Here is a 23,993-nt window from a genome sequence, read left to right on the forward strand (position 1 = left end):
GAGAATGTGTGTATGTGTAATTATAGATTTCACATTAATTGTTAGTACAACACAGCCTCCTTACTTTCTTTGTGATGCATCATTCATCATGTGGGTAGTTACTAACTGGCACAGCAGAAAAATACATGGAGTGTGCATGTGCTGTATGTGTCTTTCTACAAATCTGTCAATAATATCTATGATCAATACTAATATTTAAGTGTAAAAAGGCATACCTATAATTCTTAAAATATGTGTGGTCCCTGTCATACATACTAACCTCAAATAGTGGCCACAGCCTTTATTTACTTCAACTGCAGAGGGCACCAGGCCTTTAATGGAAGCAGGCTTATATTAGAGAGACGCCTTTATTTCTAATTCCCTTTGTTTGATAAGTAAATGGTAAATGGACTGTACTTGTATAGCGCCTTTCTAGTCTTCCAACCACTCAAAGCGCTTTTACACTACGAATCACATTCACCCATTCACACACATTCATACGCTGAATGGGTACAGGGGCTACCATGCAAGGTCCCAACCTGCCCATCAGAGGAAGCTAACCATTCACACACATTCATACACTGATGGCACAGCCATCAGGAGCAATTTGGGGTTAAGTGTCTTGCCCAAGGACACATCGGCATGTGGACTGGAGGAGCCAGGAACAAACCGCCGATCTTCCGATTAGTGGACGAACCGCTCTACCTCCTGAGCCACAGCCGCCTGTATATTTGCTTATATTTTAGTACAAAGCCTCCTTGTATTCTGATCTGCTTGTTTGCTCTGTTAAATTTTTGTTACTGCATCACCAGGATTCTACTTACTCTGACGTGTGGAACAATAAATCTAGAGCTTTAGTTCCAACCAGAACGTTTTGGCAGTGCACCACTTAGCTGTAGCATACCATGGATGTATAATAAGAGCTGGATAGGGCGTCGTCGCTCAGCCTTGCAGCCAATTTTTCCCAGTGGCCACTCGCGGTATTGCAGCAAAAAATCCTCCTGCAGCCCAAAAAGGATTTTCCCTGTAGACCACCATTGTAAAAGAGACGCCTGTAAAACTGTCCGACAGGACCCCTCAAACTGCAAACAACGTTTAATTCTTCAATTATGACTCTTTCTATTATGAACTTATGATCCATGGAGGTTTTATGTTTGTAAAACTTTCCTCGAGCTGAGAAAAGCGATTTAAAAATCTGTGACGTCATCACAATGTAAAGTCTATGGGCCGAGCGGGAGCTCGCGGGCGGGGCCAGCGTGGGAAGCACTACTGCGCATATTCAGTGGGCTGCACAACGCGGAAGCAAACTCGGAAGCTAGAAACTCTTTTTGGCATATGTGCCAGGCGAGCAATTCCTATAGGACTGAATGGGCACCATTTTTAGTGCGGTGTCCAGCTCTTATAATACATCCATGTAGCATACGGCTAGCATGCTCATGGATGTATGCTCGCCGGCTTAACCAAGTTACCCTGGTTACCCGTGCTCATTTAGTGTTGCTGCTGTCATTATTTTTAAAATATATGGGCTAATAGGGCCATAGTGAGTGAGTGAATGTTGGTGAAGCCCAGTAGAAGACCTGTGACGTGACTGTCAAGTTTCTTTCTGCAGAAAAAAAACAAACAAAACAAAACAAAAAAACTGCTGCCATTCCTTTTACTCTCAGTGGAAAATGCAATATTTTAAGATAGTTGCTGCATTCAAATGTGTTTTGATAACATTTCTAGTGAGAAATTCCTGTTTTTGGGGCCAGCCTTTATTTGTTCATGTCGACCATGCACCCTGCTATTATTGGAGAACCTATTAGAGGCTATTAATTGACTACCATCTTTTATTTGAGGAAATACAGTAACCTATTTGAATTCCACTTTCCATGGTCTTGGTTGGGTTGCCTAGGCCTCGGGCCAATCCAGCTGTAATACCCAGGGGAGGCAGTGTAGAGAGCAAGTTAGCAGGGGTCACCCTCTCCTCTCATTAGCTGAGTAACGAGCCATGCTGTGGAGATGCTGTAAAGCCACACAGCCCGTAAACCTCTAATAGCTACCTCCAATACCCAAAACAACTCTGGGTAACTCTATTATTACCATTATCTCAAAATCCAAACCTATATACAGTCATATTCAACTGTGTGCCTCTGTGGTCAGGTCTTGTGATGCTGAGGTGTCCAGCGGTAGCCTTGTGGTTAAGACTCATACTTGTGTAATTGCAACATTCACAGCTGGGGACCTTTGCTGCAAGTCTTTCTCTTTCCCCATGTTTCTTGTCTGTCTTCACTATCCACATTAATAAAAGCCAAATAAAATAATCTTTGAATTCTTGACAAATGTTAAGTTTAAGAAAATTTCATGTTAAAAACATCTGCAAAAACTATTCAAAGTTCAATTCAAAAAGTATATTCAAGCATCATTAATGAGTTACATAAACGGACAGCACTGGGGGGCACACATCCTCAGTCTCTCGGTCCATATATGTAGTATTCCAATTGTGTGGATACTTCTTAGAAAACAGAGCTAGTAAACAAAATGACTGTGCCCCGGCCCGTACCTAAAGTGTCACTGTTCCACAGATAACTTGACCAAGACATCCACTTGAGCACAAAATCTGAGGGGAAAATTAAGTTCAAACACTTTTAAATGGCTGCTTAACATTCCTCAGTATGTCTCCATCCTGCTATAATCATGGGTGAGTTCATTATAACATGCAGCACATACAAAACCATGGCAAAATTAATGTGCGATTGCAGCCAAGTGAAGACTAGAATACACAAGTCCACTGTGTGTTAGTGCATGCTAGTTTTAGAACATGGCAGGCACAGTGCCTGGAGTGTCTTCCAATAGAAAACTGAAGGTGACATTCAAAAGATAAGAACACATTGTATTTGGATTCTCCAAGGGGTACGCTCTTTTCTTCTCTGCTCCCTCTGTCTTCCTAGCCTTTCTTCTCCTCTGCTAAATCCCCAAATAAGTCCTTGGTCCATTAAATCACAGAAATGGAGGACAAGCTTTTAGTTTAATTAATAAATAATGAAAATCTTGGTGGGAGGCCATAATACGATCACCCCATAATGCATTTGATCAAACTACATTTTTCTTAACAAAATGTATATTCAATGCTGAACGCCTTCTGAAATATGGTGGCTGAAGCACAGGGCAGAGTGAAAACATGTCACCTTTACAATCAAACATGTATGAATATGTGTAAATTAATATTGAGAAGAATCTGGTGTTATGTGGAGAGAAGAGTCCTTATTGTCAGAGGTGTGGAACAGTGACTACTCATTCTAAACCTCATTTATACTCAAAGCAAACATCCATTTTCCCTCTCCTCCCGTTCTCCTTCCTCTCCCTTCCCTCCCATGCTGTGTTTATCTCTTCCTCCATCTCCTTCACCCACCTCCTCCCCCTTCAGTTTGAACTCTCACAGTTCAACTGACAAATATGGAACAAAAAGATAGACGCATCTCTACTGACCACAACACACTGTTACTGCTATGCTTTTCTCAACGCCAACTTTGACATGGCTGTCACACTGGGGGAAGAAATCTAATTACCTCTGTGCCACATCACACCCTCTGTCTGTGGCCAGTGGAACTCCCCACAGTGTTTCTTTAAGGATCTGGTAGTGAGCCATCCCTCACAACTGTGTCTGTTAAACTGATAATATATTGGGCATTTGAGAGAGTAGTCATCCATCACACCACAGCTGATGCCCACATAGACCTCTAAGATACAAAGAGACACACAATTATAAACACAACACACACACACACACATTTTTCTGGTCCAGCCATAAATCCTTGAGCAACAACAAATCATAATTCAAATTTTGCATGTGTAGGCCTTGCACTAGATGGCAGTATGGTTAGATGGTACAAACTATGAAGCACAGCAGTCCGCTTTATCATTGCTGCAGCCCTAAACCGATCAGATAATCTAGGAATCTAATATTTACCAGTGGGTGCAAAGGAAATCCTTCCCAAAGGCAATTTTGGGTCTGGCTCAAAAATAACAAAGGCCAGAGGCTATTGGGAACACACATGAACAGAGCACAATGGAATCGGTCGCAAAAACTTGACAGATTATTAAAAGAATATAGGGCCAGAAATTTAAAGAAATGTATTTGTATCAAATCAAATCAGGAAATACTTAAATTGTCATGCTTTGAGCAAATTGTTTTCCTTTCCTTCTCTCAAAAATAGAGTCCAACCAATGCTGGATATTTGTGGCAGATACAAGAGTTCCATAACAGTATAATAATAGTAACATACACAAACATTTTTTTAAAAGGATCCCTTAAATTTGAGTACTATTCTTATTATCAAGGTCTTAATCAAGAGGACCATGAGAGAGGACACCTTGAGTACAGACTATTTTGTCCATTTTGTCTGTTTTTTTATCCCGCAAATTTGTTTTTTAAGAAATTTTGACCAACATACGTACAAAGTGGAACATTTTTCAGATGAAAAATAAGCTTCTCTGTGCTTTTTGGTTAACAAACAAGGGCATATTTTACTGTTTGTAAAATATCTTTATCTCAACAATAACTGGTATTTCTGTGCTCCAATTTGTTGTTACTCGTCAGTCTACCTAATACAGTATACCAAGATATTGGTATGGCCAATCAGTCAAGCTCCATTTCAAAAATAGACTTATCACAAAGGCATATCCAACTGCAAGTATCTGTGTATGTGTGTTCACTGGCTACTTTGGGTGGCTGCTTACTGTATAGGTCATGAAAATATCTGTGTTATTGTGGTCATAACAAACATTAAAACATTATCTAAAGCCCAACCAAGAATTACCAAAATTGAAATGTTATAAAACAGGTCCTTCATTTTAGTTACATCAAACAGTCCATGACCAGGCAGACCATCACTTTCCAGCACATACAGTATGTCCTCTACAGGCTGAACACTCACAGCTACACCCTCTCCTCTCTGCTCATGAGCATCTAGCAGATTTTGAGAGAATGAAAGAGAAAATATCAAAGGACAGAAGAGAGGTCTCAGAGCTCAATGTGCAAAGGATTCAAATGTCAGTTTGTCTGCATGCATAATGTAAAAAGATTGTAGTCGAAGGAAAGGTAGCTATGCTTTTAGCTTTTCTCACTCTCTGCATTGCTTTTTACATGCTCCTTTTTTTAACAATTTCCCAAATGTGTTCTTCATGACTCATCTACCTGGCCTGAGGACCTGTTTGATTGCCACACATTTCCTTACACACACACACAAACACACACACACACACACACACACACACACACACACACACACACACACACACACACACACACACATTATCATCATCATCACTGCCCTAAGGGGTAAACACCTTTTTCTATTTAGCTGATATCTACCGGCACAGGATAAACATTTTACCCTATCCCTGCACCTCCCCCTGGCCCTGCAGACATTGCTCTGTGGGCAGGAATGATTTGTTGGATGGAGATGGGCCATCAATCTCTCCCATAACTAAGCCCACCAACCTGTCACACAGTAGATGAAGGTAGAGCAATAATGGGCAGCAGCAACGTCCAATAGACAAAGTAATTTTTCTAATCACATACAGCTATTGGCCCATTCCTGTTGTCCTCCTCTGATGGTGGCACTTTAGATCTATGACTATGACTGTCTGCAGTTGTGCAGTCACTGCAGACTTAAGTTACACTGCGAATTAGTACAAAAAGTAGAAGCAATTTTATCCATTTGTACATGGAGAAGAAACAAGGGTAAAAAGAAGAGGGTACAGCGTTCTATCTCACACAGGCTCCGCCCTCTATTGCACTCTATGGGGTAATACTCACAATCACATGCACACAATCACCCACTGAAATTTGCACGTACGTAGCCAGCCAATCAGGACACGCCTACCAATTACGTGTGTCTCACACAGTATATAAGGCAGCGCTTCGCTGCTGCCTGCCGTACCCCATTAACTAGAAGAGCACCCCTCAGCCATGCCAACAGGTGGAGTATCTAGGAGTTGTATTTGACTTGGTCAGTCTGTGGGCCATTCTGTCGGAATCCAGATGGATGGCCCTGTAGCAGGTAGTCCTAAGGCTGCGGTGGGGAGCAGCAGTGACAGTTTTGTCTTTGCAGGTGTTGGGGCTCATGGCAGTGGGCCATCCAGTGGTTCCACTGGGGCTCCTGCAAATGTGCCACCTGCAAAGGTGGTTTGCCAGCCTGCACTTGGATCCCGAGAGGCACATGGACTGAATGGTGAACGTTCCTCCATCAGTGTATAAGGACCTGTGTTATTGGGGTCCCCACAGCATCTGTCAATGGGGACAAAGCTGGGTTGAATGACCTCCTACATAGCGGTGTTCACAGATGCGTCCGTGACAGGGTTGGGGGGCACATGCCTGGGGAGAGCAATAGGTGGTGTGTGGCCTTCAGGGGAAAACTGACACATCAACCCTCTGAAACTTCAGGCAGTGATCTTGGTTCTCCAACATTTCCTGATCCAGGTTCAGGGGAGACGTGTTGGTGAGAACAGATAACCGCCCCACGATTGCCTATATCAACAGTCAGAGCAGAGTCCAATCCCCAGCCCTGTTGATGATGGTGGAGAACCTGTTGTTGTGGCCTTCAGAACATCTCCTGTCTCTGAGAACCCTCCACATTCCAGGTCCAGAAAACACGGGCACTAACCTCATGTCAAGAGGTGGCCCTCTGGCAGATGAGTGGAGGCTGAACCCCAAGGTGATGTAGCAGATTTTGAACGGGTTTGGGAAAGCAGAAGTCGACCTGTTCGCAAGTCGGAACAACACTCACTGCCCGCTCTGGTTCTCCCTGATGCTGCAAGACAATCCACCCCTGGGGGTGGACATGTTTGCACACGTGCCATGGCCAAGGAGGCTGCTATACACCTTTCCTCCTCTTCATCTCATTCCCCCTCTGCTGGAGAGAGTGAGAAAAGAGCGGCTGTTGGTCATTCTGATAGCCCCAGACCACCGTTCAGTGCCATGGTATGCAGAGATATCTCAGATGTTGGTGGCCCAGCCCTGGTCCATCCCCCAAGTCTGGGGGGCCCTGTCCCAGGAGACAGACTCGGTAGGCGCGCTACCGACATTGGGCTGACCTCTCCAGGCTTGGTTCCTGAGAGGGACAGGCTGATGCAGGCTGGACTGTCTGCACAGGTGGTACAGACCATCCAGGCGGCGAGAGCAGAATCCACTATTGCTTGCTAAAAAACAAAGTGGTTAGGATTCCAATGTTGATGCGAGGAAAGGAGCTTAGACTCCTGACATGTGCAGTGGGAGAGGTTCTCTCCTTTACAGTATCTAGTGGAAAAGGGGCTATCTCATGCCACTGTTAAAGTCTATGCAGCAGCTATTTCCTCCCATCATGATGGTTTTGGCGACAGACCTGTCTTCGCCCACCCCCTCATGAAACGTTTCTTACAGGAGGTTAGGAGACAACGCCTAGTGATGCATGTCTCCGCCCCCCAGTGGGAACTACAGTTGGTGCTCAAGGCCCTAGTGAGTGATTACTATGACCCCCTGGAGTGGTCCTCTTTGAAGGCATCGTCATTCAAAACAGCTTTGCGGCTTGTGCTGACTTCAGCTAAGAGAGTGAGTTAGATGTGCCTCACTTCCATTTCTTGCATATTAATTATCTAACAATTTATCTACTGTAACAAAACAGTACAGTCAATCGTCACCAAATAGACAACAATAAAACAACAAGGCGGTATTGCGTTTTTAGTGTGAGATACAAACTAATCCAGGTTGTAGGTGTAAGTAAACCTGCCACCATTACTGCATTGGTATCTTGCCTGTAAATCTGCATAACAGCACTGTAATGAACACATAAAGCCCACATTTTTCAAAAAAATCTAGTCCAAAACTACAGTCACTGGGCTGGACTGTCATCAACTGCTGATATAACAAACTTCAACTTTGGAAAGCTAAATCCACAAGCCTTAACTTTTCTTCATCTTCATTAAATCCTGGCATTCCATCTAAAACCATACTATCTGTCTACCATTCCTGGCCAAAATCCAGGTGATTGCTGACCACCAACATCAAACCAAACAGTTGTGTGTTTACCCAGTGAAACTCAGCCGCCACAGTAATGGCAGCGTCACTAGAGCGTGCAACACATAAATCAACTAAATTAGTCTATATGAATGCCAATTTATTTCTGCTGTGCAGTATGAAAATTTTAAATGATATTTCATAAGGAGTTCAGCACTTCCCCAAGTTTGTGTGTGTGTGTGCAGGTGTTTGTGTGTGTTTGTATGTGGGCGGGCAGGTGGGGGGTGGGAAGTGCTCTGGTTCCTCCCATCACTTCTGTTTTCCTGTGCTGTCTACCTTTCTCCTGTCCCTGGCTTCATTTCATTAAAAAATTCCAGCTAACCTAATTTCACGCAATAAATGCGTTATCCTAATCAACATTGATGGGTGGTGCATGCTTGCGTGTGTGTGTGTGTGTGTGTGTGTGAGAGAGACATGAAGAAATTCCTGCTACTTCTGTGCTTCTGGCTCATCACTGTGGTGGAATAAATCGTTTGTTCATTTGCTGCAGCCCTGCTTACTCTCACTTCCCTAATTATTAATGATCACTCTTTATGTGCACGACATGTGTGTTTGCACATGCAAGTGTGTATGCACATGTGCCTGTGTGTATGTATGGGTGTGTGTGAGTGCTGAAAGCAAATAACTTTAATTCTTGTTCTCAGGCTGTGATTACAACGCATAGATTCAGAACTGTTTGACGACAGCTCCCATCACGCAACTTTAAAGCAACCATTTTTCAGCACAGCAAGCTAACACTGATCTGCTTGATCATAGTGGGACTACCCACAAGCCTCTGTGCTCTCCTGATGGTTCAAGCTTTGACTCACAGATGAAATATCAAATCAAGACAAATGGTCTGTCGAGGTTGACAGATGCAAGTCATTCCCCTGAAAGGCTGGGCTGCAATCAGCATACAAACGATGACAGATGTTTTTAGCTACATGCCTTATTGATGATGTCATTATCAAATCAGCAACATGGGCAGACACAGTAGTCCAACTGCTTCACACACACTCACACACACACACACACACTGTGAAAGAAAATTGAATAGTAGGTTATCATTTTATAAATCTTTTATATATATGTTACAAATGTTTTCAAACTAAGGAGTCAATGTTTGTCATCAACTGAATGTGATGTAATGTCATCGTCATTTTGGGGACACATGTTGGTGAAGAAATCCTACTCCTAGGCTAGTTGAACTCTTGAACCTGTTTCTATCTGAGGGTTGCTTGCTGACCTCTGGGGTTAGCTAGAGATATCTTTGTCTTAAGCCTACTGTTTTAGAGACCATACTTGTTTGTAAGAAGGTGTAACGGTTTGTGGAAGTGTCCATTTAGGGACCAGACTGTTTTTAGCTTTGCTTCTGGAGAGGTATAAAGCTGTCTAGTTTGAGTTCACAATCTTTAGAGAAAGGGCTGGCTTTAGGGAAAGGGCCAGCTGAACAACATGCTTTCTCTCCAAAAATACAAGATGATTGTATTTTTGTTTGTGTTTGGACATTTGTATAATTGTTACTGATGATGTGATGGATTGTACAGTGTTTACAACTGCTTCAACAAGTAACAATGTTTAATGCTTTCTTTATGTCTCCATGTGCCTTCTTTCTCGAGAGAAAATTTCCACAACAACACACACACACACACACACACACACACACATTCACACAGTGGTGTTTCCATCACTTCAGAGGACATTACATTAACTTATATTCATTTCCTGGAGACTTATCCTAACTATAACGTAGCCATAAACTTACCTTAACTTTAAACCAAGTCTTCACACTAAAATGAATGACTTACGTTAAGGGGATTTGCTTTTTGTCCTCATAAGGGAGGCGAGTCCCCACAACATGACTGTGTAAACAGATTTACGTCCTCACAGTATGAGAAATACCTGGGGTGGCTGCGGCTCAGAGGTTGAGCGGGTCGTCCACTAATTGGAAGATCAGCAGTTTGATCCTTGGCTCCATCAGTCCACATATCTAAGTGTCCTTGGGCAAGATATTGAACCCCAAATTGCTCCTGCTGGCTGTGCCATCAGTGTGTGAGTGTGCACATGAATAAGCATTAGAAACTCCTCCTGATCAGCAGATTGGCACCTTGTATGGCAGCCTCTGCCATCAGTGTATGAATGTGTGTGTGAATGGGTGAATGTTAGCATGTAGTGTTAAGTGCTTTGAGTTGTCAGAAGACTAGAAAGATGCTATTTAAATTCAGTCCATTACTATTTACTTGGTCCCCACAACATAAGGAAAACCTGGACCACACACACACACACACACACACACACACACACACACACACACACACCTGGCCATGGCGACAATCAAGGAGATACACATGGGGTAACAGGTGGAAATCTAAACCCACCCTGATGACGACATGATGACGACCGACAAGTGTTGCCTGGTAACTCCATTCATACTGATCTGCTCCATTAATGCTCCGATTAGAGCTCAGATGGGCAATCATGGAGCAGATCATAGCGGGTGGATGGCAGTTTGAGAAATATTGCCATTTTAACCTTACTAACTTCATTAAGTTGAAACTCAAGGTAACAGCTCAAAACATATACAAGTAGTATATGTTTATGTTGTAGTCTGTCACAGTTGCTGTACTTTTATGGAGTTGTTAACAACATTAGTTCTATTCTCAGCTCTGAGTCATAAGGTGATTCTGTAAATATCAGCAGCCAAACAGACTGTTTGGCCTCTAAGGTGTGCATTTCTTTATACTGTATAATTCAGAGGTATTTTCCTTTCTATATTCATCTACTGATGTTGCAGTAATGTACTCACAGTGCATTTTAAACAGGATGCTGCTGACCTATTACGCTTAAAAGTAAAATGAACTCCCAAGATGGGTCCTTCAAACTTTTGGCTGACTGAACAACACTGTTAATACGCCAAAATAATGGCTAGAAGAGAGAGGAAGCTAGTGCTCCCCGGAGTGAATGAGCAGGAAAGCTGTGAATTACTGCATATGGAGATCAACAAATCCCCTTACTTCACTGCACTGCAGTAATAAATATACTAATTTTGACTAAATAAATGTAATCATCTTATGTTGTTGGTGATTACTTATTTATGTTAAGTCTATGATGTAAGACTATGATGGATGTTACAAAGAATATGACTTTGGCGTTGACTTATCAATATATAGAAAATTACTTGAATGGTTCAATGGCATCATGCATAATTGTGCCATGCAGGTAAGCCTTATCGCTCAAAGCTTGACTGCACATGTGAATTTTCATTTCAATGTGACATGCACATACACACACACACAAAGACACCGCTGGCACACCTGCAACCACACACGTACTGTATGCTTGAAGGCCTTCATGGTTGGAAGGAAAATACAATGGCGTCCAAGAGGAGATGACATGTTTGACTGGTTTTCCAACCGATATTTCTGACACACATGGAGCATGACGGGGGAATGGGATGCCGGGGCAAGATATGCTATCACCTACAGCTTCCATAAACATAATTTTACCCACTGCAGCTACACAATCAGACTTCAGTATATGACATGATCCCAACACTTAAGCCAATAAATGCCACTAATTACACCACCAACAGTGTAAATGTACACTCTACACTATCCTCTGCTCTGTAATGTCAAAGTTGTTTGTTAGCACACCATCCCTTATTTCACTTCAAATAATACCAAGACAAAATCCCATGATTTGCATGAACTCACTCTTTGAATGGTTTATTCGGCTTCAATTTGTTGTTCCATTATTTCCAATTAATTTTAACACAGCAACTGTCTGTGTGCTCAACCGACTGTGAAGAAGAAAGGATTAAAAATGTCCCAGGGAAGAGAATGCACACATGGCCTTTGTGTGCCCAACTCTCACTCTAAATATTGATTGATATCTATTCCATACCTACAGCACAGTTTTAGAGCTGAGAAAGGAAAATATTAGGTAGAACTATTTTCTGTACGTGGTCATTTTTTATTTAAATCATTTGCCATGGACAGAAGTCACACTGCAAACGTTACCAACTCACTGTAGTCATTCATCAAACAGCAGGCAAAATGATTCATCACATACACTGTAATTGGTTTCTCATCCCTCAAAACACACGTGTGTATTTCTTATAGAAAGGTTAGCCGTGTCATTGGGCTTTTGCCAATTGTTTGTAGAAGCCTTTTCTTGTGGGAGGGTGATCACCATCTATGCTCTATTTATAGTCACTCTGTATCCGTGATTGAAGCACCTGTAAAATAGACAATTTTACAGTCACTGCCTCTAATCACTCAGCTGTGGGTGGGAAATAACCTGTCCCCGCAAGCTGAGACCTGCCAGCCAGCTATGAGTGCACACAGTGCACAGCGTTTATGTGTGTGTATCTATGTGTGCAAACATGTTCATGGCAGTGAGCTTATAGATACTCTATGCAAACACATATCCAAAACGACTGACCAGGAGCTCGAATGTTAGGCATTTCTTTGTCTGCAACCATAGCACTTTTTAAAGAGCAATTTCTCAGTAGAAATACATCTGCAATACATTTGCATTTGATGACAGAAACTGCTTATTAAAGTTCACCCGTTGAGCAGTGACAAGGCCTTGTGTATTTGCGTATGTGCGTTTAAGTGCCAGGTTTTGCACACAACAGGGTTTTGCTTTTTTCAAGTTAATTGCCCATTTACTCAACCCTCAAGGAGAAAAGCCCCAAAAGGGCAAGAATGAAGAAATTACTCAGAGCCCTGCCCACATGTGGGCACATAATACAACCCTGTCACTCTTCCCAGGGTAGCAAGAGAAAAGTGTTCGGCTTTTAAATACAGCGTAGCACCAAACAACAAGTAGAAATGGCAAGCAGTAGAAAAAAAATCTGTGTTTAGTGCTGTGATTATGGGGACAGAAAAGGTATTTTTCAAATTTGGTGCGTGTGTACTTTTGCATTTTGCTCTTTCGCTATTGTTATTCTGACTGGTTGATATGTGCTTGAAAGAGAAATGTTGCACTGGATTTCTTACTGGTAATGCCATTTGCTTCTGTGATTAATAAAGCACAATTATGTCAATCAAATCCAATGTAACCTTCTAAATCTAGGTAGAATTTAAGCACTGAGCGTCAGATTTACTGCAGCATTTGCGCCCATTTTTAAGGCACAGATGTGATGCATTCTGCCCCAAACACATGTTGTATTTATCAAACAGACGCAGGAGACTAGAGCCGCAGTTCACTTGTCATTCGTGCGAGTGTCTGAAAGGTGTGCCTCTCTTCTCATGGCATATGTATTCAGGGAAGGACACAAATAATAGGAGGAGACATGTTAACAGAGTTTAATTATGTATTCTGCTGGATTTACTAAGGTCACACAACTTGCGACTATCAGTTTTGTGGGGCAAATTCTCTGCCTTGGTAGGCATAAACAGAGTGCAAATAGGAATTAAACAAGCCACAAGTAAGGTTTTGGTTGGAGAGAAGAAACAGACATTAACTATAGCTTGTAAATAAAAACTAGCGCTGTCAAAATGAACATGTTAATTTTTGCAATTATTTTGAAATATTTAATCTGTCAAAAAAAAATTAGCTGCGTGTTGTTTACTACCTGTGGCGGCTGACCTATGTGACAATGTGTGTCGCCAAACCGAGACATCCTGGCTAAAGATGGATGAGGACAAGGATGGAGTTTACGGAGGAAAGTTTCATTTGAAAAAGTTGCCTGACAGATCTTTGGAAAAAAAAAAAGAAACCTAATCTGCACAGTTTGCAAAGCCAAATTTAATTACCACAGAAGTAATTTGTATTTGACATATCACCTCAAAGCAAAACACTCTAGCGAAACACAAGGCTTTGCCAATCTACATTACAGGAGTGTGTTACTCATGGGCGAATAGTGAAACCATTAAGTCAGAAGGTAACTAATGCTTTGGCTAATTGGATAGCTAAAAAGTGCCACCCCATGAACATAGTAGAACATGATGGACGGGTTGCTTTGACATTAAGGCCTAAACGCACTGGAAGCGATAACTGACGCGTGTCAATTGATGCTCCTATGGCTCACTGCAAGCGTCAGATTTGAAATCCCAGCACTACAGAACCAACACAAATTTGTCATTTCGTCCTTGTATTAACCATTAGTTGGATGTAATGAATGAATGAAAAGGAGAAATGCAGAGGAGGAAAATGAAAATGAAACTAAGAGCGTCTGTGTCCACAGTAAATCATTTGTTGACTGTTTGATGGTTATTTATTTGTGCGTTAAAACGTGACTGCCGTGAAATAATCAGAATATAATGTTTCCTTTTCTCATTCAGAGGTTTTGTTCTCACTACCACTCGCTCTCCTTGCTCGACTTGCGCTATTTCTCTCTTTTTCGGCTGCAGAGAAAACAGTTTTGGTCGCTGAGTCCTAATTTGATGCTCCAAAAATCGAAACAAGGTCAGAGTAGTCAGGGTAGCATCAAGGCAGTTTGACGCGCGTCATGACGCTTCTAGTGCGTCTTCAGCCATTAAAAACAATAGGTGTACTTCAAAATGCGCGAGTCAGACGCTTCCAGTGCGTTTAGGCCTTTAGACTGAGACATCCTTCTCCCTGGCAACACTCCCCAGCTTCTCCTGGGGGATCCCTAGGCATTCCCAGGCCAGGAGAGATATGTAGTTCCTCCAGTGAGTTGTGGGTCTGCTCAGGTGTCTCCTACCAGTTGGACATGCCCAGAACAACTCCAGAGGGAGGCGTCCAGGAGGCATCCTAACCAGGTGCCCAGACCACCTCAGCTGGCTCCTTTCAATGCGAAGGAGCAATGGCTCTACTTCGAGCTCCCCCTGGATGTCTGAGCTCCTCTCTCTATCTCTAAGGCTGAGCTCAGACACTCTCCAGAGGAAACTCATTTCAGCCACTTGTATCCGCGATCTCATTCTTTCACTCTGGAACCAAACTCCTGGAAGTGAAGGATTTCAAGTATCTCGGGGATTCGAAAGTGTTCTGGCCAAATGTCGCAAGATTGTTGGGCACTTTAAGCATAGTCCATCAAACACTCAGGAACGAAAAGAACAGCAAGTGGCACTTGGGCAGAAGCAAGAATCACTTGTTCAGAACGTTGCAACAAGATGGAATTCTACCCTAGAGATGGTCAGTGAAACAAACCACTGACCACTACTCTGGCTCAGCAAAACAGCAACGTTGCCATCTTGATTGCACAAGAGCCTGCAAAACTGCAAAAGCTGAAGGAACTACTTGAACCTTGCAGGTAAGTTAATATTTCTTTCTTATCTCTATCTCTTTCTTTGTCTCTGTCTTCCAAGAGTGTGCCGTTTTCTCTCTCTCTCCCTCTGTGTCTTTTGTGTGTGTGTGTGTGTGTGTGTGTGCTGTGTGCTCTCTCTCTCTCTCTCTCTCCACCTGTGTCTTCTTTGTGCGTTCTAGCTCTCTCCCAATGTGTGTTCTCACTCTCTCTGTCCACTTGTGCGTGTGTGTTTTCTCACTCTCTCTCCCCCTGTATCTTCTGTATGTGTGCGTGCATGTGTAGCATATGGACAGGAAAATAGTGAGTGTCTTTTGTCCCTTGATAATGTAAACAGACTGGTCTGTCTCAGTAACTGGCTGAATGTAAATTAGGACTAAGCCAAATTGTTTTTATGGAGTGACAGAGATTTAACATTCTGAACTCTCAGCAGAATCTTTCCTTGTTCTTTTTTTCATATTTGTATGAATTATTGTGGACCTTTTTGAAATTCAACTGGCACTTGAACATGGAACACATTTTGTTGTTAATTTTATAAATAAAGTTAATAGTTAATAAATATTCATTTATATTAGTGCAAGTAAGAAATGATTGCCTTCTAAGCTGATATCTAATTTTAATGGCCTTGATGGTTTTGAAATGCAAATCGCACTTTGTTATTATTTCTGTTAGTGCATATAAGAAATATGCCTTTCAAGCTGACAGTCAATTTTGATGGCCTTGATGGTTTTATTGGAAATCTGTAGTTCACAGGAGAGAATCTGTGTTCAAAGTTTAAAAGATACTATTAACCAACAGTATTTGAATTTAAATATACTTCCTTTGTGTTGATTCTACGTTAATTCCATTTTTACATTTAAATATCCATTATTTCAAGCTTCAATCTTAAGAAGAAAAAAAGCAATTAATTGCGATTAATCACAGCGAATTGTGCGATTAATTTGTTAATTTAAAAAAAAAAAAAATCAATCGACAGCCCTTCTAAAAAACAATTAAACTTTACCATCAATGAACTGTAAAATCACTACAGGCTGCAACAAAACATTTCTTTCTTTTGTTAAGACATCTGTGTTTTACCTCAGGATCCATATCAACACCATCTCCAGCTCCACCTGCTCTGCTCTGAACTGCAGGGGGGAGGGTGCTTGGTTGTGATTGGCTAGTGACGCACACACACGCAGAAAACAGCACGTTCTCATGTGCACCCTGAATGACTGATTTTTGACAGTTCACTGGCCCACCAATGCAGCAGCACACTGTACTGTCCCGGTGTGCCTGATGGCAGTACACCACTGGTGCAATACCAATTTCTTTGTAAATCTGGCCCTGGGTGTCCATGTCTGCAGGATGAAACATGCATGTACTCTGTACATTAAGCACCAAAAATACAGAAAACAGGGTTGGTTACCAACAGTTATATGAAGTACACCAACCACCTGTCTGGCAGAGGTCAGATATCAAAAAGACTACCAATAAAATTTGAGTACATATATGATGAAACTCATAATGTTCACTGCAAAATATTGAATTTAGATGTAACTCTTGAGGTCATATTTTGAATATGGGACGTTGCCTGGTTCTCTTTTGGTGAATTAGTTTGTGGTTTTTGTTTTTGCATTCCAGCATGTTTAAGAACAAAAAAGAGCAGAACAATAGTAAGTTATTCAAATTAACAAAGTAAACATGAAACCACTTGAAGGCACCAAATGAAACAAACAGAGTGGAATGTTAACAATTTGGCCATTAGGCCACTGTGGCTTAGTCTGGCAATGATTTGTCACAATTTTAGCTTTGCTCACTGTAGTCTGACGGGACCATGGCTGACAAGCTTGTGAGAGCTGTAACTGCAGTTGGATAATACTGCTTCATCTAACATCAGAAAAACTTAAGTTTTCATAGTTTTTAGCAAGGACTAACCAACATTTATTTAAACTGACAACAGAAGAAATTTGCCACACAGGTGATTATGACATGGTTAATGGAGATGCTTTCTAGCTTTAAATGCATCCTAAATGGAAGAAAAAGAATTGCTCAGAATTTCCCCCAAATTTATTGCTCTTCTAAATCTGAGCATGACCTTGTTTAGTCTTCAGACATTATTGAAATTTACAAGTTTCTTACCTGTTTGAGTTTCTTCAAATCTTCATCCAGCTCCAGGTTGTCCAAGATTACGGCCACAAAAAGACTGAGCAGAATCTAAAATGCAACAAGAGGAAGTCATAAGAACATATGCTGTGTATGAACACAATACATTTTTATGTCATTATCATAATCACATCTAAAAAAACTTTTTCAACTTTTTTCAACTCAGACTTTTTCAAAAGTATGAAGTGGCCTTGTCATTGTATTTGTCGCTTGTTCTGCCCTGGGAGATATCCTTTATGTCTGGGGTGTGAGTCATCCAAAGACTATATGTGCTGTTTGATGGCTTACCAAATCAGAAGAACAAACACTAAAATGTCAGCACTTCTTACACCTGCAACTCTCATTAACTGTGATTAGATGTACCACTTGAAAGAGCATTGAAGAGTTGGGGGCACTAATTGAATGCATTAAGAAAACAATTCATGTATCCTTTCGCCACTTATTTTTTCAAACCTATTTTTACTGAGCAAAATAATAGAATATGTGTTTAAAAAAGAATACTGCAGCAAATTGAGCCATTGTTCTTAGTGTACATTGAGTTGTGTCATTCAAATGCAAATGTCGTTATGACAAGCAGTGTCAATATACTAAAAGCCCATTTAACTTAACCAAAACACTAAAAACTCCAGTCTGTTCAATGCATTTGACTTTCACATTTGAAGCAGCATATTGAGTTCCTCACCAGGGTAGCAAACAGATGGTAAAGGATGAAGTAAATGGCCACTACCGGAGCCCACATATCACCTACTGCCACCAGAGTCTGGTCCATGACATCTACCCAGCCCTCCTGGGTTAGGATCTGGAACATGGACATGAATGCCTACAGGGAGGAAAGCACAGGATAAGAGGAAGTGAGAGAGGGATAAGAGGGCAGCATATACTAGTGGAAGCTGGGGAGATAAGGAAAGGAGGACAGGAACAGGGAGGAAATTACACAGAGAAACAGGCAGATTTTGACATTTAAAATATGCTTTTTCACAGGAGAACAAATATCAGACAGCTGACGCACATATCCCCTTCTGACCGTCTTTTTCTAGCTTGAGATTGTCAAATTTCAAAACATAAGCCAGGAAGGGAGGAAAGGAAGCAAGAGAAAGGCATCTGCTTTGCTGCCCTCTCATCTTCTTGCTAGAGGTCAGATGAAGGTGTAGGAACAGCCAGCTGCGACGCTGTGGCCCCTGGAGTCAAATGGCACGCCTGCACTTCCTTCGTAGCATCTCACCTCCAGACAGCAGCCTCCTCCTTCCTCGCCCCTCCCACCCACTCCTACATCCCAATCACTGCAGATAAAGATAAACCCAGCAACAGGTCAGCCAGTAGGAAAGGCAGCCAAACGTCATTAACTACGACGTGTGCGCATGTGTGTCTGTGTGCATGCATATGGATGTGTGAAGCACAAGCAATATAGAAACGGAAAGAGAAAATGACAGCCAGAAGGGTAACACAGCATACAAGTGGCATCTGTTTATGAGCAACCTCTCCTGTCCCGCTGTGCCTGGGATCAGTGGAATGTTGGAAGGGAGAAAAAAATTAGGATGGAAAGATGCGGCTAATGAGAGAGAGAGAAGCCCATGAGCACTTATAAATCAAAGGAGGTACCACATCTGTCGACCCATCATCAGCATCTGCAGGCCTCCTTGTTGCGTGTCTGAGATATCCCTCTGGAACTGCTCATATGAGTTTACATGTAGTGTGTTTCATAGACTACCTACATACTTTTTTAATTACATTTGATGTTTCCCTGAGAGCAAATCATTTGAGTATTAGAACACATTTAGACCAAGTGTCTTTGGAGCAATTTAGTCAAACTTAATGGTTTAGTTGTTTGTCCGGATATGAGCATGTGAAAACAAGACTATTCAAAACCAGATGGCTCTAACGAAATAACTGCCTGAAAATGCTGGCTTAAACCATTTTCAAATAAACTGCATTGCATCAGGGGAAAGAAATCAATATAAACTAAATAAAGTAAGTATGAAAATACTCTAAGCTCTACAATGCAGCAGTATTTGGGTTTCTTTATGTAGTCTTACCTGCTATTAATACAGAGAAGCTAATTTAAGTAAAGAGATAATAAGTGTAAAAGTAACCCTGAATGTAACAGATTTTGTTTAATCTCCTGATGACAGATTACCAAAAATCTGTTGAATACATGAGACGTTGTGACTCACCATGACTGTTTTACAAGTCGTGATTCATTGGGGTAGTTTCCCTAAAAAATCACTTAGAAAAATACATCTAAGAAATAACTTGAAGGTATTATCCCAGTCATTGAATCTTTCTTTAATAGACTATTTCAGCTTTTAAAAACAATATTCTTTTAAAAGTATGCATATTTCCCTCTTGGTGACAGGGAGCATTGCGAGTGAGTCCTTACCCTGGGGAATGTGGTGAAACGGTCCAGCTCTTCCACAAAGCAGAACATCTGCAGGCTGATAGCTGACATGACGATGAGGAGGCTGGCTGTGAACACCACCAAGCTGCCTAGTTTTTTACCTGGACCAAATATCTTATAGACAAAGTCCTCCAGAGCTGGGGAGATCTTTATCAAACGCACCACACGTAGCACCTGAGGAGAAGGAAAACACATACTGTATCTCAACTGTAAGGTTGTGGTTTGTGTGACCAGTGTTTTTGTAATTTTGGTCTTTGGGACAGTAGTTTTATAGTCCACACCAGAGGAAGAGGGAGTTAGTAGTTTAGAAGTTTAAAAGAAGATAGTTTAAAATAAATATCAGAGTTATAAAAGCAAACATAGTAGCACATTAATAACATATTAATTTTAAAAGAAAGAGCATTATCTTGACTCTGTGCTAAAGGTGCAGTGATACTCTCCTCTGTCAAAGGGCTTAGTCGCTAAATTGCATGTGGTGACAACAACCCTGAAAAGGTAATGCATCTTGGTCAGGGTTTGATCAGGGATCCAGAGAGTGGCTATTGATCCACCTCTGCACTGTGATGCCCCTAGCCAAAGATTTTTCTTTACAATCCCGCTCTAAGCCAAATAAATGGCCATCTTCCATTCCCTTGATATACAGTGAAATAAAGGAGACAAACACAGGATGCAGGTCTAAAAGAAAACTTACAGTAAACAAATACAGTAATAACACTCACAGCATGATGACAGATGGAATGGGAAGACACTACCTTCTACTCCTGACAGACCATGATGAGCACAATCCATTTTACACAGACACAAGCTATGAGGCTAAGGGGCGAACCATGAGACAGGTAGTGCACAGAGGATACAAGGCTGCAACAGCAAAACTATTTTTTTGCTTATCTTTCTTTTCAGTCCCAGCCTGAGATCCACAAAACACTGGGGAATTGAAGTACATGCCGTCAATACAACTTAGATAGACATCTATCACAATAGAATTTACTGTAGATAGACAGACATCACAAATGATGGGATCATAATTGCTGTTAAATGCATGCCACTTTAAAGTTTGTGCCACCACCTGCCAACATGTTGCCTGACCAAAGAACACTTGACTTATCTGCTTTCCTTTTTTGACAGGGAACACACCAGAGTGGCAAAAACAAATCTATTAATTATTCATTGCAAGACTGTATTGTATATATTTCATCAGAGGGGTGCCTCAAAATTGATTCTAAAAGCAGTGTTTGTGTCTATCTAAGCATAATTTCTGATCTTGCTCATTAAAAAGCATAATTCCCACTGTTTCCAAACAGAGGAAATCCATATATCCGTAATAGGATAAAATAACAGTATCGTCTAACAATTTCACACAACCACTGCATCAAAAAATTACCACCAGTAGTAGTACTGTAAAAAATAAATGTGATTTGTATTGTATTGCATGGTGCAGCACTACCTAAACAGCAAAGCCCTGATCACGTACCACCATGGCCAATGACCAGTTTGGAATGCATCGATACCATTTCTCACTCCTGACGTGATTACAAGTATAGGACCGTGAGTATCAGTCTATCTGATATTGATCCTTTTTGCATTAGATATATAACTGATGATTTTGGATTCGTTTCAATGGGTATCATTATTGTCAATATAAAATAGTAAAATAAAAAAGCCACAGACAAAATAACTATCATCTATACTTTTATACATTTATTTTCTCACGTATGTGCAAAAAAAAATGCCACTGTTTCAAGTGAAGCAGACATGAGACAAGCAATCGACACTCTTCTGATTCTTGAATATGATCAGTCTGATGTGCGAAACAAATAACATTTACCAGAGGTGATCCCTACTGCGGTTCAGGCTCAGGGCCAGATCTGGAGAAGGTATTAAACATTAAATGACAGACTGCTGTTGTATGGTAGAATAAAAACCGTGTTTATCACCAAAGAAAATGCTATGATTAACTATAAATGACACTCAGAGAATTTCTTTCCAGCTGTGTTATCCGTGTGCGCTTCTGTTTCTAGCCTCTTGCAAGACAAAGCAATGTTTTACATAAAATTGAATTGCATAATGTGTCACATTGTCGCTGTCACAGATATTCTATCCAGCGTTTTAAACCCAGATTGGCCAGATACCAACAACCAGAATTGGATAAGTGCATCTCAACCAGAAAGGTCCAAAACTAATACAATGCCCTGCCTCTCTGAATGAATGAATTGACTGAACTGTTAAATCATGCTGCTACTCAAGTCATTGCAATTCTGAACACACACACAGAGAGGCAGGTTCAATTTGCTGATTAAAAATCAATATGCCAAGTGTGTGTCTGTCAAAGCTGTAAGTATGGCTCTAAAGCGTGTGACATTTTGTCCAGACTGGAAGACAATTGGTAAGGCTAATGAAACACCCCTTGGCTAGATATACAATAATTAAATAAATATCTCAAACAATGGTTGTTTAGCCTGTTCCCTTCTCCTATGGGCAAGAACATACTTCTGGTTCTAGCACAGAGCCTTAAGGTTAATCACTTCTGACTAAATGTCACCTATTCAAACTGGGACCTAGTGGGAAAAATATCAGCAGGGACAGTGAATGACAAATGCTTTCCCATGAGTGAGGCGTGAATAAGACTCTTAATGCCCATAAAAACAGCTCATTAGCCAAACGCGGAATACTAATTGCATTAGGAAAACTTGTATGAACATGACATTACTGCAGTAGAAAAATCTACTGACATTAAGATTGGACTTGGAACAGTTTCCAAACTGTAATGGTCTGTGCATGTTGCTTAGCTATGTTCTAAGCTTGTTCCCAGGTGTCCCTGTTTGTATATACATTTGTTGAGACAGGAAAAACATATTTTGACTTGATAAAGTCAAAGGTGGCCCTCTTTAATTTATTACTGAACTGCAAAAAATCAGCTGTCAATTTCACATTATCCTTTGCTTATCTATGTTTGCTTATTCCATGTCTTGCTTAATGTATTTCAGTGACAACATAGCTCTAGGGCTGAGCAGTGACTGATTTTCAAATTTAAGTTGCAATTTGAAAAAGTGCTGTCTTCAATCAGCAAGAACAACAGCACATAATCATTATTGTTATTATCATTAATAAGTTTTAAGAGGTGAAAATTTAAGTCAGTAGATATCTGACATTATGTAGACAAACCCTGGAGTAATTAGAAAATAATCACAATTTAAGTTGCAAAAAATAATGTAATAATAATAATAATATATAATAATAATATACATTTAAAATCACAATTACATATTTTCCCTAAATTATTAAGCCCTGGATAACTCATGAATGCAATGCTGTTCAGTGACCAGGATAATGGTGCACATGAATGCTGTTAAAGTCAGAAATATATATGTTGTACATGTGTTTGCTTGAGTATATGCATTGCACATGTGTGAATGGCAGTTGTTGACGGAGCCGGACAGGGATCAGAGCACCTTGTATGGTCAAGGCTCATTAAAGACCCATTGAGATGCCCTTTCCCAAACAACTATCCATAGAGCTTTTCATCGGCTATGTACCTAAAGAAAGGTCAAAGAAAAAAAAATGTACAGGCTGTGCTGATGGTCGATGAAGCTACACTGTTGCCACATGGGTCATAACATATACAGTTGATTTCTGACATGAGAAATGAAAAAGGGTAGAAGATGTCGAATCACACACGCTCAAAGCCAACTCATAAGTAGCACTTATGGACAAAAATACTGTAGACCACCACTACTATTAGAAAGACCAAAGGAATCACACATTTTTAATTCCATACATAGAATACATAATGATCAGGACTTTCCCTGATGCGCACTCTTTCACTGAATACGTCAGGCGTAAATGCCCATGATTGAACAATTAAACAAAACTCAGAATATGCATGTATCCTCACCTGAAAGTAGGTGAACTGGGAGTGGTAGAGGTCGGGGTAGATGTGCAGTGTGGTGCCCACCACCAACAAAGATTCAAACTTGTGCAGGGAGGAGCTGATGTAGCCGGTGAAGCCGAGGCACCAGATCTTCAGAAGAGCTTCCAGGTCAAATAACACAGTAAAGGCAACCTGGGATGGGATGGAGAAAACAGAAATCAATGTTGGCATTCACTCCCTGTCAACACAAATCTCTGTCAGCACAAGATATTCTATTCTGTGGATACAGGCAAACTACTGTATTCATTTACTGTAAAGAATATTCCTGTGTAATGAACTATGTTTGTAGGATTTGCTGTGGGAAATAGGATCCTGCTGT

General features: G+C 41.0%; 1 protein-coding gene across 5 annotated transcripts in view; it reads right to left on the reverse strand.

Moving 5' to 3' along the window:
• Positions 1-23,993, reverse strand: part of nalcn (sodium leak channel, non-selective) — a 79,989-nt gene that overhangs the window by 18,865 nt on the left and 37,131 nt on the right. For all 5 annotated transcript variants that reach the window (XM_067604056.1, XM_067604057.1, XM_067604059.1 and 2 more), the window contains 4 exons: positions 23,639-23,806; positions 19,729-19,920; positions 18,034-18,171; positions 17,328-17,402 (listed from right to left, as the gene is read on the reverse strand). In XM_067604056.1, coding sequence (XP_067460157.1) covers positions 17,328-17,402; positions 18,034-18,171; positions 19,729-19,920; positions 23,639-23,806 — 573 coding nt within the window. The remainder of the gene's footprint in view (positions 1-17,327; positions 17,403-18,033; positions 18,172-19,728; positions 19,921-23,638; positions 23,807-23,993) is intronic.

Source organism: Thunnus thynnus, chromosome 11 (genome assembly GCF_963924715.1).
Source record: "Thunnus thynnus chromosome 11, fThuThy2.1, whole genome shotgun sequence".
Taxonomy (NCBI): domain Eukaryota; kingdom Metazoa; phylum Chordata; class Actinopteri; order Scombriformes; family Scombridae; genus Thunnus; species Thunnus thynnus.